The 14,175-nt window shown below is 49.7% G+C and overlaps 1 protein-coding gene across 5 annotated transcripts in view; it reads right to left on the reverse strand.

Annotated features, from left to right (window-relative positions):
- Nucleotides 1-636: 636 nt before the first annotated feature.
- IGSF9B (immunoglobulin superfamily member 9B) overlaps nucleotides 637-14,175 on the reverse strand; it is a 55,819-nt gene continuing 42,280 nt past the window's right edge. For 3 of the 5 annotated variants that reach the window (XM_053928484.2, XM_053928485.2, XM_053928483.2), the window contains exons 19-20: nucleotides 14,027-14,148; nucleotides 637-11,428 (exon numbers count right to left, since the gene is read on the reverse strand). In XM_053928484.2, the coding sequence (XP_053784459.1) occupies nucleotides 11,220-11,428; nucleotides 14,027-14,148 (331 nt within the window). In that variant the 3' untranslated portion in view covers nucleotides 637-11,219. Of the gene's footprint in view, nucleotides 11,429-14,026; nucleotides 14,149-14,175 lie in introns of those variants that run through there. The other 2 variants (XM_053928487.2, XM_053928486.2) reach the window with 1 other exon arrangement.

A 14,175-nucleotide genomic window follows, 5' to 3' on the forward strand; every position in this document is an offset into this window, starting at 1 on the left:
GTGTGTACACACACACCAGCCCTCACACATGCACACACATACTCACAAATGCCTGCTTTCCTTTCAGAGTCCACTCGGGAAGCAGAATAATGTCCCATCTTCACCATCATCCTCCGCTCCAAGGGGTTCCCTTGGCCACAGGTCTCCCAGACCCAGGCCCAGGCTTGGCACCCGCTGGCATTCCCAGGCTTTGAGAAGAGGGTGATAGAGCAGGGAGCTCGCCAGAGACAGGTTACACAGAGTATAGACTATGTTCATATAAGGCTTTGGTACAGCACCAATTCAATGTTCTTATAGTTTGATTTCTAAGTTGTCCTTTAGAAGAAAAAAAAAGCTTACTGAAAAAATAGTGTTTTTATTTACTTTTCAGTTACATACCTGAAGTTCAAATAGTAAGCCTCTAGTTGCCATTTAAGTTCACACTCAAAGGTGTTCTGTGTGCAGCTGTACAATGTGTTGGTCTGTCTTTAACAGTTAAATTAACCAAAGTCAGCTGACCAATGCCATGGGTCAGCTGCCTGGGACACTGACTTTCACCAGCCCATACAGACAGAAAAGAGAGAAAACACAAAAGCCACCCCCAAGCCCCCCACCCCAAACCCCTAGGGAAAAAAATCAAATAAAAGACAAAATACAGCAAATTTTAAGGAACCAGTGGGACAAAGGAGGTTCAGTCCAGCTGGCCTCTTCAAGAACAGCACCATAAAGCACCCTAGCGCAGTGATGTTGTAATACTTGACAGTCAAGAAATGGAAATGAGTTTGAATGGTCTTCAGAAGACCTGGCATGGATGGAGGGTAACCCCCAAAGAAAGGTGGAGAAGGAAATGAAAGAGTTCGAAATGAGAGCAAGAACTCCCAGGACGAAACTGAGAAGTCATATCCCGACTCATTAGAAAAGAACTAATGCAAGAGGCCACTGGGCTTCTAGAGGTATGGGTTTTTAAGGGGCCCTGGGCGGCGCAGAAGAAGCCCCTCCCTGTCCACACTGCCCAGTCAACCCCCATCTGTGTCTACAGACCACTGGGTGAGATGGGGGAAAGCCATTCATACAAAGTTGCCTCCAGGCGTGCAGTGGAAGATTACATCCAGGATGACAGATTTCTCCTGGGACAAGAGGAAAAGTTGAAGAGAAAAGGAGCCAGACGTCGCTGACAGGAACAGGATGTGGTCCCTCCAATCAGTGCTGTGAAAAAGGAGCACCTGGTACAAGTCCATCCCATCTGTGCCCTCGACCTCTGGCCCCACAGACGGCAGTTAGGAAATTAAATCCAAAAGCGACGTTAAGGTTTTTTGAGGTTGATGTGCACGACTCAGTAAATGGAGCTTTAAACTGCTATTCTCTACTAAACCAACCGTTCTGCTTGTGACACTTCAGCCTGCAGTTCCAGCGACCGAGATGGGTCCATGAGGCATTCCCTCCCTGCCCCTGGGTGCTGAACACCCGGAGAGACCCGCACTCCAGTGTCTCCGCCATCTCTCGTGGACGGGATGTGCGCGGCTCCCCTCATCCTGCTCTCACACTGTCCACAGTGGCTTCCCCCGAACACTGACGGCAAACAGGAGTGAAAGAGCCTAGCAAGAAGCCAAAGAGCCACGAACAAACCCCTCTTCCCCAAGCTCCTGGTTAATGTAATAGGGCAAAGGACAGGGCCCACATGACCCTTGGGTGAGCAGCTCCCTGTGGATCTGTTTGCTCCAAATGCTCCTTCCATACAGCAGACAGAGGTAGCAAAAATTCCAACAATCCCACTGCATGGGAGCCAGAAAGTATGGCACAGGCTTACGGAACGGCTCGTGTTCCTGGAAGTCACTGTGGGCCTCCAAGGCTCAATCAGAGCACCCATCCCCCCTACCTGACCCTTACCTGAAAGGTTCAAAGACAGGAAATTTTGCTTGCTCCAAATACAATCAGATCTCAGTCCATTTGTGCCTTTGCTGGGCTATCTACCCTTTCCTCTCCCGTGTCCACCCTTTCACCATCTCTCTGAGGGCTGTGGCCAGGATTATGGAAAGGGCAGAGATAAGGATTACATCCCCTTGATTACATCTCCATCATTTCAGGGCAGGCGCTATGTCTCTTGTCTTCACTTCTCCTCATATAACTGAAGAGCCCAATTGGAGGCTAAAAGATGGGACGGGAGGGTGCAGGTCAGTGACTCTTGATCTCGTATACCTTCATGCTGCTGAGGATGGAGCCTTGGGTTTAATGTGAACAGAAGCAGAGTGTACAATAACTCTAGACCTAGTGGAGGTACTGACCCTCAGGGGACCTGTCCTGCTGAAGACATTTATTCCACTTGTTGCATGTGTACCGGCTGTGGGACAGGGTGTGTGGAGAGACAGGAGGATTGCTCTGGGCGCCAAGAGAACAGGAAATGGAAAGCCTCCTTTGTGCTGAAGCGTTGGCAGGTTGGAAGGGGATGCAAACCAGGAAGGGACAAGGAATATGCTGCTTTTTCTCTTGCTCAACCTCCCTAAAAAAAATCTGTAAGAAACATCTGGCTGAATCCTCCTTTGGCCTCCAGGACTGCAGGACACATTAATCACACCCAAGGATGGATACACAGCCACCTGGACCCAGTGTTGGAGCCCTTCCATACTGCATGGACAAGACCCAGCTTTCCTTGAGTGCCCATGGAAGGCAGTAAGTGTTTTGAGTAGGTAATTCCAGGGGCCCAAGAACAGTGCCTGAGTGAAGGGCAGTGATCCATATGGTCTTCATTGTGCAGGCCGAAGGATCAGGAATCAGACACAAGCTCCACCCTACCCTTGCCACTCTTCCCGTAAAAGCCCAAAAATGTTCAAAGAGCCCTGCCCGTGGCTGGGGCATCTGGGTTCCTTCCTCTAATGATCAAACCCCATGAGACAAAAGCTCTTGGACAGCATGCCACTTTGGCTGGGAGGAGGGGTCAACATGGCCTTTCTTTAGTTGACAGGCATGACGAGACCACAGACTGCACCCATGAGCCTCTCCCACACCATCTGGCCCTGTGCCACCTTCAAAGGCATCACTCTCAGCTCTGGGCCAGTCAGAAGAAAGGGCTGGCATCCCGGGGTGGGGGGCCTGCTGAGGCTTCAAGGTGTGTGGTTTTTGCAGCCTCCGTGAGGTCTGGGATTCTCAGAGAGGTATTCTGCAGGGCACAGCAAGTTTCCCACTCAAATACAAGGGAGCTCCCACTCCCCAGAATCCCCAGTTCAGGGGCAAAGTCTTCAGTTCTATATTGTTCAGTTCCCTACACCCTAGGCCAGGGCCAGAGGAGTTTCCACCTGGCTCCACCCTCCCCGTTATGCCCAAAGTTCTTCTCTCACTCTTCACCCTCCACTTGGTGTCCCCGGATTGGACCATCCCATCTCCAATGCCACCTCATTTTCCAAATAAAATGCTAACTGAACAAAAGCATATATGATATATTTCTACTAGCTACCACATTCATACTGGTTCCAAGAAGCTGCAGCAAGAGCAAGCAGGGTATTCTTCTCCAAGACTGAGTCCATACATCAGCCTCACAAAGCCACCGCGGGACGCCTCCCTCTCACCACCACACACTCCAGGAGTGCTTGAGTCAGGATGGGGACTGGAAGCCCCCGAAGTCATCTTGACTTTCTCCTTCTAATGCTGCTGAGCTGGATTCCTTCAGAGGAACTGAGGACCAACCCACAGCAACACGGGGATGAATTCAACTTCCATCCTCACTATTAAGCACCTGTGCCAAAGCTTTCAAGCCATAGTGGCCCCTCCCAGTGACAAGAAATACTGTGGCAATACTGTGGCTCCTAGTCAAGGAGTCATTAGATCCAGCAGCTCCTCCACCACCTTTGGCTCACTTGGATGGTTTGTTGTTTTTAACATTTTCACATATATATATTTCCATCAGAAATACCCAAGCAACTCTGAAGACAGTGTCTCCAAGGAAGAGGCATAGAGGAAGGATGGGGAAGGAGGGGCATCAAGGCATGAGCTAGTATCCCAGACCACCTGGGAAGGCGGTCCTGCTCCAAACATCTCTAAGCACAGGTACAAAAATAAAGCAAACTATGACTTCATATAGATATATAGATATATAGATAAGCTAGCTAGCTAGACTTTATATAGGTTTTCTCTCTAAGTATATATGTGTGCTGAGGGCAATGGCCCCCACCCCTCTGGCCCGGCCGTAGGCTCCTGCCCTCCCATTTCCCACTCCCCCAGTGTCTCATGTGGCTGAAGCCTCCTACTCATGACTATTGCATCTGATGCTTGTGCCCACCCGCCCTTTACAGAAGTTCCCCTGTCTCCTTAAAATAGAACAATTATATATATTTATATAATTTTATATACAATCTTTGTAAAAAATACACTAAAGGTGGTATATTATTAACTTCACCCTCCTCCCAAAACAGAAGTTGCCTACGAGAGAAAGTCAACCAAAAAGAGGCCTGATGCTCCTTGGGTGAATTAGTGTGCACTTACAAATCCCCTCACACACACCACACACACACACCACCACACAAATACCCACACACTATACACAAACATCCACGCAGCACAGCCCACACACACCCTACACACCACCAGCACACATGTACACACACCACACCACACAAACACCTACAACAGACACTATCACACACAAGGCACACCACACACACACACTCTTACTTCCTGAGCCCAGGAAAGGAGCACAGAATAGAAGCTGCCTGGGGCTTAGAGACCAGACTGAGAACCTCGTCACTGGAGCAGGACAGGTGAGACAACCCTATTTCCCAGACCCAGACAGGACACCGTCTACTCATGACAGACCTCTGATTGTTTGCAGTAGGCAACATAAATATGCACTGATAGAGTGATTGACAATTCCCCTTCTAAGGATTGAACATGACCGTGAGAATGTCTACTCTCCTCCACTGGAAACAAGGTTTCATTAGGTGCCCTAACCTAAAGGAAGCAAAAAGGCCCTAAGCCCTCATGACCAACATGAGAGTTGGCATTTCCCCTTCCTGACACACATGTGAAGACCCCACACATGGCCCAAAAGCATGCTTACGGTATTAGTAAGGCTGAAAATGCAAATCCCCCCTCCCTAGCCCAACCTTTCTCCCTGCCCGGATTCCGTGCCCCACCCAACCATCTCCCCATGGTAAACCATGCACAAGTTCAAGATCCCTGGAGCTGTAAGTAAGTGGGGTAAGGAAGGGAAGGGAACCTAACTGGTATGTATGTTGGCTGAAGGAAAAGAGCTTGCCCTAGTTCCTAAAATAAACCCAGGAAACCCAGTGCCTGGGGGAGATGGAGTACATTTCTCCGAGGCCCAGAGAACCATCCATGTCCCCATCTAGTGGCATAGGAAAGGCAGAGAGCCAAGGGACCAGGGACAGAAATTTGTGCCACTTGAATTCCCCAATCTAGTGCTCCTGGCCAGCCGCACAAAGCTGACAACTATGTCATCAGCTCTCTCCAGAAACCCTGAAGACCACTGCAGACCACCACTGAAGGGCAACTCCACGTGGTTCCAACTGCTGGTTGCTGTTCCACCAAAATATTTAGAAATCAAGATACTCTGACTCGTCCTTCTCTAAGGCATGGCCAGCCATTAATGATATTTGCACTAATTCTTAATTTTTCCTTATCCTACCCAGAAACCCTTGGGGTATGGGAGTGTCTTTAGATCAGACTCATCTACTAGGAACTACTCTATCAGCTTAAAAATAAGGTCATGAAAATGCTTCTATCCTCTCAACAACCCAATACACAAAACATCTGGTGGGGATTTTTTTTTTTTTTTTTGCTCATGAAAAACTTATTTGAAAGTATAGACAGGAAGGCCCGGAACTAAAACACCGGACCAGTCGGGGGCTGGGTGGTACTAGATACCCCTAAGCAAGCAGCTAGTTGTTAGGAGTGCTTAAGTCCAATCTGGGCTTTGATTCTTGGTTTACTGACTTCTTCTAAAGAAGAGATTTTGAATTCTGCCTCTTGATCAAAAAGGAGGCAGAGTTGGAGAGATCAGAGAGGACAGAGGCATGGCTAGGATGATCTAAGGGTTAACCTTTTTCCCCACCAAGGTCAACCAGACTGGTGGCCTTAACCTAACAAAGAAAGAGAAACTGGGAAAAAACTTCCGGGTGTAAAGCCGCTGTGGGGCTTCATGGTCTGAAGGCAGTCTCTACTCAGGAAGAAAGGTTAATAAATGCAAAAGCCAAGCCCCAGTCCCTCCCTTCATCACCGGCAACAGGTTCCCAGGACCAGTTTCAGACCAGGGGAGGGGAGGACAAGGCCACCTGCCACTTCCGCCCGTGAGAACACAGACACACAACATGCACAGAATGGTCCTTCCTTCTCCTCAGCCAGAGCTCATCGTGCCAGCCTGGGGCTGTCAAGACAAGCATCCTATCGTGGGGCCTGAGGAGCCCCCAATAACAAAGAGATAAAGTTGAAAGACATCACAAAAAAATATGTCCCTGTTTGCTTTGGGCACTTAGTGTTATAGGCTAATCCTAGAAGAAGCAAGGAGATCTAGCTAAGAAGCAAGACCTTTTCCAAGATCCAGTCTGGGCCTATGTGCCAAGACCCCAACCCCAGAGTCTTTTTGCAATAACAGTGTCTCCCTCCCATAGCTGCCCCCAAATGATCTTCACTGCCACCCCTTCTGAGCCTGCCCCCATCCCAGGGCAATCGCTCCTCTTCCTTTTCTTGGGATGACCTCCAACCTGCATCCTGCACCCTTAGGGGTAGCTAAGTTACCACGTACCCCAAAGAGAAGAGGAAGCCTGGATGTCCCCTGGCTTTGGTCTCACTGTCTTACCCCCAGATCTCCACTTTTTACTCAATGACTCACCAAATTCTCTATGTACCTTCCAGCCTTATAGACACCTGGCAAAAGAACTTGACCTCCTCTCTCTGCTCTAACTCCCATTCCTGAAATACCCACTCCATCAATTACCTTATTGACTCCTGATCTGGATATTAGCACACCCCCTGGGTCGTCTCCCCAAAGCAAGAAGCACAGCCCTAAGTGCCCACAGGCCCGAGCCCCCAGGCTGCTGAGCCTGCCTCCCTTTATTCTGGAGACAGAGGAAGACAAAGTTGGGCGAGAAGGTCCAGTGAGAACGTGCACTCTCCCCAGGTGTGCTGCTCATCTGTGCCTTTGACTCCGTCCTACTGCTCCCCAGCAATCCCCGTGGGGCCCCCAAAGGTCTTTTACATGCAAGCAAAGCAAGCCCAAGATTAACCATGAGCTCTTCTTTTCTTATGTTTCTCTGCCTAATAATAAAATGTACTTTATGTACAATTCTTCCCAACCCACACCAAGCCCCCAAAGGCTTTTTCTAACAACATTGGAAGAAACAGCCCTAGTCCTCCATATCTCAGCCCTGGATTCTAGTCCTGGGGAGTGGCAAAGTTGCCCTGATACTCTGTGAAGTCTGTTTCTTCTGCTGTTTTGGAAAAAAAAAAAAAAAGCCTAGTCAGAAAATTTCCCGTCTTAACTCTACTCATTTACTGTGCATGAAAAGGGCACAGGAAAACAACCGAAATCAGTTCAACCCCAAATATTTTAGATCCCAAATCAAAAATAAAGACAGCCAGCATATGAAAATACTAAAATATTAATAATTTCTCACCCCAATCCACCCCTGCTTGAGACCCCCCACCCCTACCCCAGGAGCATGATCAGGGGGACACAGGCCCCACTTCAAAGGGGCGCACAGACACTGCCAGCCCAGTGGGGTGAAGCAGCCTTCCTTCTGAGAAAGTAGAACCTCAGAAGGCCCCTCACAGCCTCCATCTCTCAAGGAAAGCTGCGGGGGAGCCAGACTGCAGTTATGGTGGCGGTTCCCCAGCACAGCCTGGGCGGGGCCACAAACATCCACCCACATGCATGACCCCACGCCTGCCAGGAATCCCACTCAGTGTTGTCAAGACACGCGACTCCCCTTCTCCATATTGCTCCATATCCCCTTCTCCATTTTCTTTCCCTAGGCGGTTGCAGCCTCAGATCTCCCTAAGTGTTCAAGCTCTTTCTAGAAGCATTGACCCTTTTCCTGGTCTAGGAAATCACCTACAGCTGAAACAGCCAAAGTTTCCAGTTAAGACGCAGAATGGAGCAGCAGACAAAAGACAGAGACCCAGCAATAGATTTTCATCTGAGTTACTTCTACAGCAAGGATACCAGACCATAAAAGGGGAAGTTTGGAAGACACCTGATCTCCCACACAGTGGAGCGTGAAAGTCCTAGGAAGCTTAATAGCGCTTGTTGCAATTGTTCAGCGGCAGAGTACAAAGGACATTTGGTCCCTAGAAATGGCTACACCCTCATCATGCTCACATTCACAGCCACACCCTCACACCTGCACACACCCAGCACTGAAGCGTGTGCCGGTGACATCTCAACCCTCCATCACATGGACAGAGGGGGCTGTATTCTGTCAGTTTCCAACACAGTCCTTAAAGGAAGAACTGAAATAGCTCCCTGGGGTGTAGGAAGGCTGCTGGCCTTCAAGACACTGTCACAAGAAGGAAGCCCTCTTGGGAGGAGAAATGAGTCTGAGGCCATTCAGAGAGGTTGGCCAGTGTCCTTCCCCAGCCTTGGGCATGCCCAGCACAGCTGCCACCCAGTAGCCAGGAAAGAGCACTGCTCCAACCATTTGGTCTGATGTGCTTGAGGTAAGGGGTGTGGCCAGAGGAAGAAAAGAAGGAAGGAGCCAGTGCCTTTGTTAGCATTGGCGACAGCTCACTGCTGGTCCCCCGGGAAAGCACAGCTGTAGTCTGAGGCACCTCAGCCCAGGGTTTGGCTCTGGGCCCTGTGTGACATCCTAACAAAGCAAAGCCTTCCACCTCGTCTTCTCCTTTCATAACCTGAAGAGCCTAGAATTCCAAACACAGGGCTTAGAAAGTTTGACCTCACTCATCCTGAAGACCCACACCCTTGACATCCCACATTCACATTCCAGCTAGGATCTGGCCCGGGGTGAGAAATGGCACGTCGTGAGAGTACAGACAGAGGCCACCAACTGACCCAGGGAGGCCCCACGTGCCCTAGGAGAGGTATTCAGCGAGTCATGGATCGGGGCTCGGTGGCAGAGGACGTGCTGCCTCAGGAAAGAAGACAGTCACCCCACCTTGGCTCTTCCATTTCGCCAGAGCTGTCGCCTGGCAGTAAAGTGGATTTGGATGCACAGAGAAGTGCATTAGCTGGAAGGTCCTGGTCCTCCTCTGAGGGCACAGGCCCAGCCCCAGAGAGAGGAGGTGGTTGGCAATATGAAGGCCAAAAACCACCCCTCTCCCCCTTTTTCACCACAACTCTGTCACATTCACAAATGAGCTGTGGCCGTGTGACTTATGTGGCAGAACCCCATCGGTGGAATTGGCCCCCATGCACTAGGCAAGAGGAAAGAAACACTGGGGTCTGTGTGGCAGAGAAGAGCTCCTTCCCAAGATGGGAGCTCCCAGCAAGGGGCAGCTTCCACCTGCCCTGGGTCACAGGACAGAGCCACTGGCAACAGGGCCATGAGACTCACAGATGCTCCCAGTGCTGCCACTTGGCCAATGTCTCAGCAGGTGACTGAGGAGAGGTAGATGTCCCCAAACCCACCAAGACAGCAGCACCGAGAAGGAAATACTTCAAGGAACCTGATAGCCCCCTCGATTCCCCAGCAGCGAGAAGAGCAGGCTCCTGCCAAGAAGGGAAGAGAAACCAGGTGCACCCCATCCACCCTCACGGCCTTCTGTCTGCACTGGGGCAGCACCATTATCTTACTGGAAGAGAGAGATACATCTTCAGTCATTTTAAGATGACCTCACAGATGCTTCTGGGTGCTAATAGTTGGAACTAGGACAAGATCTTGGCAGAGGAAGTCTCAGAGCCCATGCCACTACCTACCACCCCTTCCACCTGCATTCCCATGCCTCAGCCAGTCCCATTTAAATGGAACCAGGGGAAGTGAGGGGGTCCAGAGCACCCCCAGAACCCAGACGTCTGAGGCATCTCAGCCTTGTCTGACCCCATTCCGTTGGAGGCGTGGTCCACAGGGTGGAGGAGGCCCATGGCAGGGAAGAGCCTATAGGCAGCACGTGGAGATCATAGAAAGGAGGCGCCAGCAGGCTCCCCACAAGTGGCAATTAATCAATCTAGGAAATTAGCTCCCACAAAAGGAAAGGAAGAACCCAGTCAGCAGCCTCAGATCAGCGCTCCAGAGGGTGCCGAGCCAGAGGCGGGATATAAATAGAGCAGCGGCAGCTTGGCGCTCAGCGCAGGTGGCTCTGGAATGGAGGGCTCTGTGGCCCCAAGGCTCCGGCACTGGCCAGACCAGAGGGACTGATGGGTGAGCTAAATTTGCGCCTCAGGGCCTGCTTCTCAGCCCTGCTGCTAAGCAGCCTCTACTTCTGAGCCAGACTGTGGAGGACGATGCAGTGTGGCCCTTTGCCCACCACCCCTTCTTCACCCAGGAACCAAGAAATAGAGGCTTGTGTTTAGTTCTGTGGTAACGCATTGCTGAACCCCCATAGCAGGCAGCTGGAAAGCATGACAGGCCCCCATTCCTGCTCTGGATGGGAGAAGGTAGTGAGTCAAATGGTGAATTCAGCTGAGAAGGCGTGAATCCTGTTTCAGGAAGAATAACCCCTGAGACAGAAATCCGGGCACCCGACCAGCTCTCTGCCAGCCCTACTCACGCAGCCCACAGGACGGCTGCCCTCTTCCTCCTCGCTGACCACAGAAATAAACAGTACTTTGCTTCAATGTACATATATATACACATAGAGACACCCACAAACTACATACCTATGCATCTGTACCTATATCTATATATATGTAGAGTTTGGAAGGTGGGATGGAAGTCTAGCCCTCTCCCAGCACTTAAAAAAACTGAAGCAGAAGCAGAAGCAGAGAGCAGTAAAGCCATCTCTTTCCTCTTCACTGCCAAAGACCTTTGACCAGGTGAGAAAATCAATCTCGTGAAGAGGGGAGCGGTGGGGAGGAGGCAGACATCCCCCTGTGCCCAGTTCACCTCCTGATCGCCACCCGCAGCTGAAAGGTCTCCCCACACCCATGTCCTGAAGAGGAGGCCAGGCGGCCAGGCTTGGAGGAGACTGTGGCACTGCCTGCAGTGTAAACGGGCAGAACAAAGGTCTGAGCAGCCCAGAACAACCGGCCAGGTCAGGCCCCAGCGCCCGTCCCCACGCGTCCCTCCCTGGACCACAGCCTAGCATTCTCGCTCAGGGGGCACTTAAGAGTCGCGTCGTCACAGCAGAGTGGCATGGCCGGGGTCGTCGTGATCCATGCTGTTGAGGATCGCCGTCTGGTCTTCTGGAAGCTGGCGATGGTACAAGTCTGACAGGCGGGCAAAGGGGTCCGGCCGAGAATGTCTCTTCTTCTTTCGGAGGCAGACAGCTTCATCGGGCCACAGAACCTGAGAGTTTGGAAGCTGCTGAGCCTGGGAGGCAGGACCGTCTAGGGAGGTGGAACACGCGCACAAAAGAGATGAAAAGAAAAGAAAGTGGGTGACAAGGAAGACCACAGCCTCACACTTACCTGTTCATCTGCCGGGGCACAGGTTCTGGGTTTCTGGTCTTATACAAAGGGGTCACCTGCATGTGTAGGAGACCAGAGCAAAGTGCAGCAGAAAAGCCACCCTCCTCACCAAGGCCACCGACACCCCACGTCTGCTCCCCTGGTTCTCACGAGAGTCAGAAAGGTGAGGTGGATCTGGTCAATTAATATGTATACTTTATCTTTTATTTAATATTAAATGTATTTATTTAACATGTTATATAATATTTATTTTTTCTTTTCATTAGGGAAATATTAATATGCCCTTTTTAGCACCTCCTGACTACTCAGTGCTGGGCTTGGGACTGAACACATTTTTTCCATCCTCCATCCTTCCCTTCAAGCAATGATGGATTTTACACAAAATTTCAGTCACATGCAACAGTCAGGCCTGGCCATTCCTGGATGTCCAGGGGCATTTCTCTGCCCCTCAGCCCTTCTGGGGATACAGACAAAGTCCTTGCTTTCTACAAGATCTACTTTTAATGCAGAGGTGAGGAGGATGAGACAAACTGTACAGACGTCAAAACTACAGAAATAAAATTTCAGGCACTGCAAGTGCTACAAAAAAAGATAAAATAGGGTCATGAGAGAGCCTGTGACTGAGACACTGCTACTCTCTGAAAGAGAAACTTGAGTCACCTTGAATCATGAGCCTTCGAAGGTCTGAGGGCAGAGAGCTCCCAACAGAAGGCATGTCAGATACGAAAGCCAGGAGCTCAGAGAAAGAGCGACACGTCCCAGAGATGGAAGGAAGGCCGCTTCAGCAGAAGCAGAGCAAGCAGGGGAACTGAGTCAGGACAGACAGACAGGGCATCCTAAGAAGTTCAAAATCTGTTCTGGTTTTGGTGGGAAGCTTCCGGAAGGCTTTAATGAGACGTGTGCGTGTGTGTGCACCTGTGTGTGCACATATGCCCCAGACCAAAGGGGAGGGCATGCTCCTACATTTCCTAAAGATGATTTGGTTGCTGTGTGCACAACATGCTGTAGAAAGAATCAGGATGGAGACTGGAGGGCCCGTTTGGGGCTCTGGCAACAGTCAAGGCGAGAGAGAGTGTGAGTCAGAATTTACTTCTCGTGGGTGAGACAGGAAAAAGTGGGTCAGATTCAGGATTTGTTTTCAAAGCTGAGCCAATAGGCCTGACCAAATGGATTGGGTGGAAGATGTCAGAGCAAAAGGAGAATCAAGGTGGAGTAGCCCAAGCAACTGGGTTGGTAGCAGTGCTACTTATGAAACTGGGAATGAACTGAAAAGCATATTTGGAGACGATAATCAATATCGCTATTCTGGGCATTATAAAGGCTTACAAAGCATCCAAACTCATGTTTAGCAGGCAACTGTAAGTATGAGACGGGAGCTCATGGAAGAGGTCTGGGCTACAGACATGGGGGAGCTGTCAGCATACCAGGGCACAGGACCGCTGTAAGAGAGCAAGAGAGAAGATGGGCACCTACTGTGCCTTTTGGGGGGAAAAAAAAAGACAGATGATAGATAGATGGATAGATAGATAGATAGATAGATAGATAAGAAAGGTCTTAGCTGACATGAGCTTACATAAGTTGACAATTCAGCTCTTGGCTCCAATTTCCCACCCAAACTCTGAAGTTTTCATTTCTTGTTCTCTGCCTCAGTATTCCCATCTATAAACTAACAAGGTCCTAGCACCACCCAAAGGCTAAGTGAGAAATGAGTCCTCACCTTCTCCCCTGCATATAACCCAGTCTCTAAAGAAAGTCACTGTACAATAGTTACTAAAGAGCTGCCAGAAAGGAAACGCTGTCCAGCAGTCTTCTCTGACAGCCTGTCACATTCTTTAAACCCCTGGTAAAATGAGAGTATGGAGGAAATATTAAGGAATGTTCTATGTCTGCAAAGGGGCTGAACTGTTTTTACACCACCTTCGAAGCAACCTATTACTGATGGGTAAACAGTAGACATGATGCGATAGAGGTGTCCTTTTTACAAAATGAGACCTCGCTCTCCAAGAAAAACCTAGGCTACCTGCAGAAGCTAGGTCTATGCCACAAAGTCCGCTGAGCGCTGAGTAAGACCCCCGTAATTCCCGTGTCCAGCTAGAAGGCCTGAAATGATACCGAGGAAACGTATAAGGAAATCAGAGTATTCCCAAGGCATAATGCAAAATGGAAAAAACTAAGATACTATTTATGTTGTTTAAAAATACACCAAAACCATATAATATCTTTTCTAAAGGTGTATAAACAGAAAGGTTCTTGAAACCACGGAGAGGAATGGTTCCCAGGTGGGAGCAAACAGAATTGGAGGGACAATCAGAGATTTTAACCCTATCTTTCTTATTTTCTACATGAAAATTATATTTGTGTATTAATTGAAAATCAGTGTTAAAGAGAAACAAAGAATGAGATAACCCATAGATTAAATTCTAACAAAAAGCCAAGACTTGAACCCTAAACCAAACAATCCCATAATAATGGCAGGCAAGGTGGAAAGAGAGGAGCAAGATGCTTCCTGCCATTTACCGGATCGTTTCTTTGACTTCGAAGAGCCCTTGGATGACTTTTTGGGCTTCTTTATCCGTTGGTATTTCAGAGCCTCCAGCCTCTCAGGTGCAGCAGCGTTCCCGGGTGCAGGTGGATGTGTTCTGGAAAGGGACAGTTAGAAAGGCACA

Source organism: Desmodus rotundus, chromosome 7 (genome assembly GCF_022682495.2).
Source record: "Desmodus rotundus isolate HL8 chromosome 7, HLdesRot8A.1, whole genome shotgun sequence".
Classification (NCBI taxonomy): domain Eukaryota; kingdom Metazoa; phylum Chordata; class Mammalia; order Chiroptera; family Phyllostomidae; genus Desmodus; species Desmodus rotundus.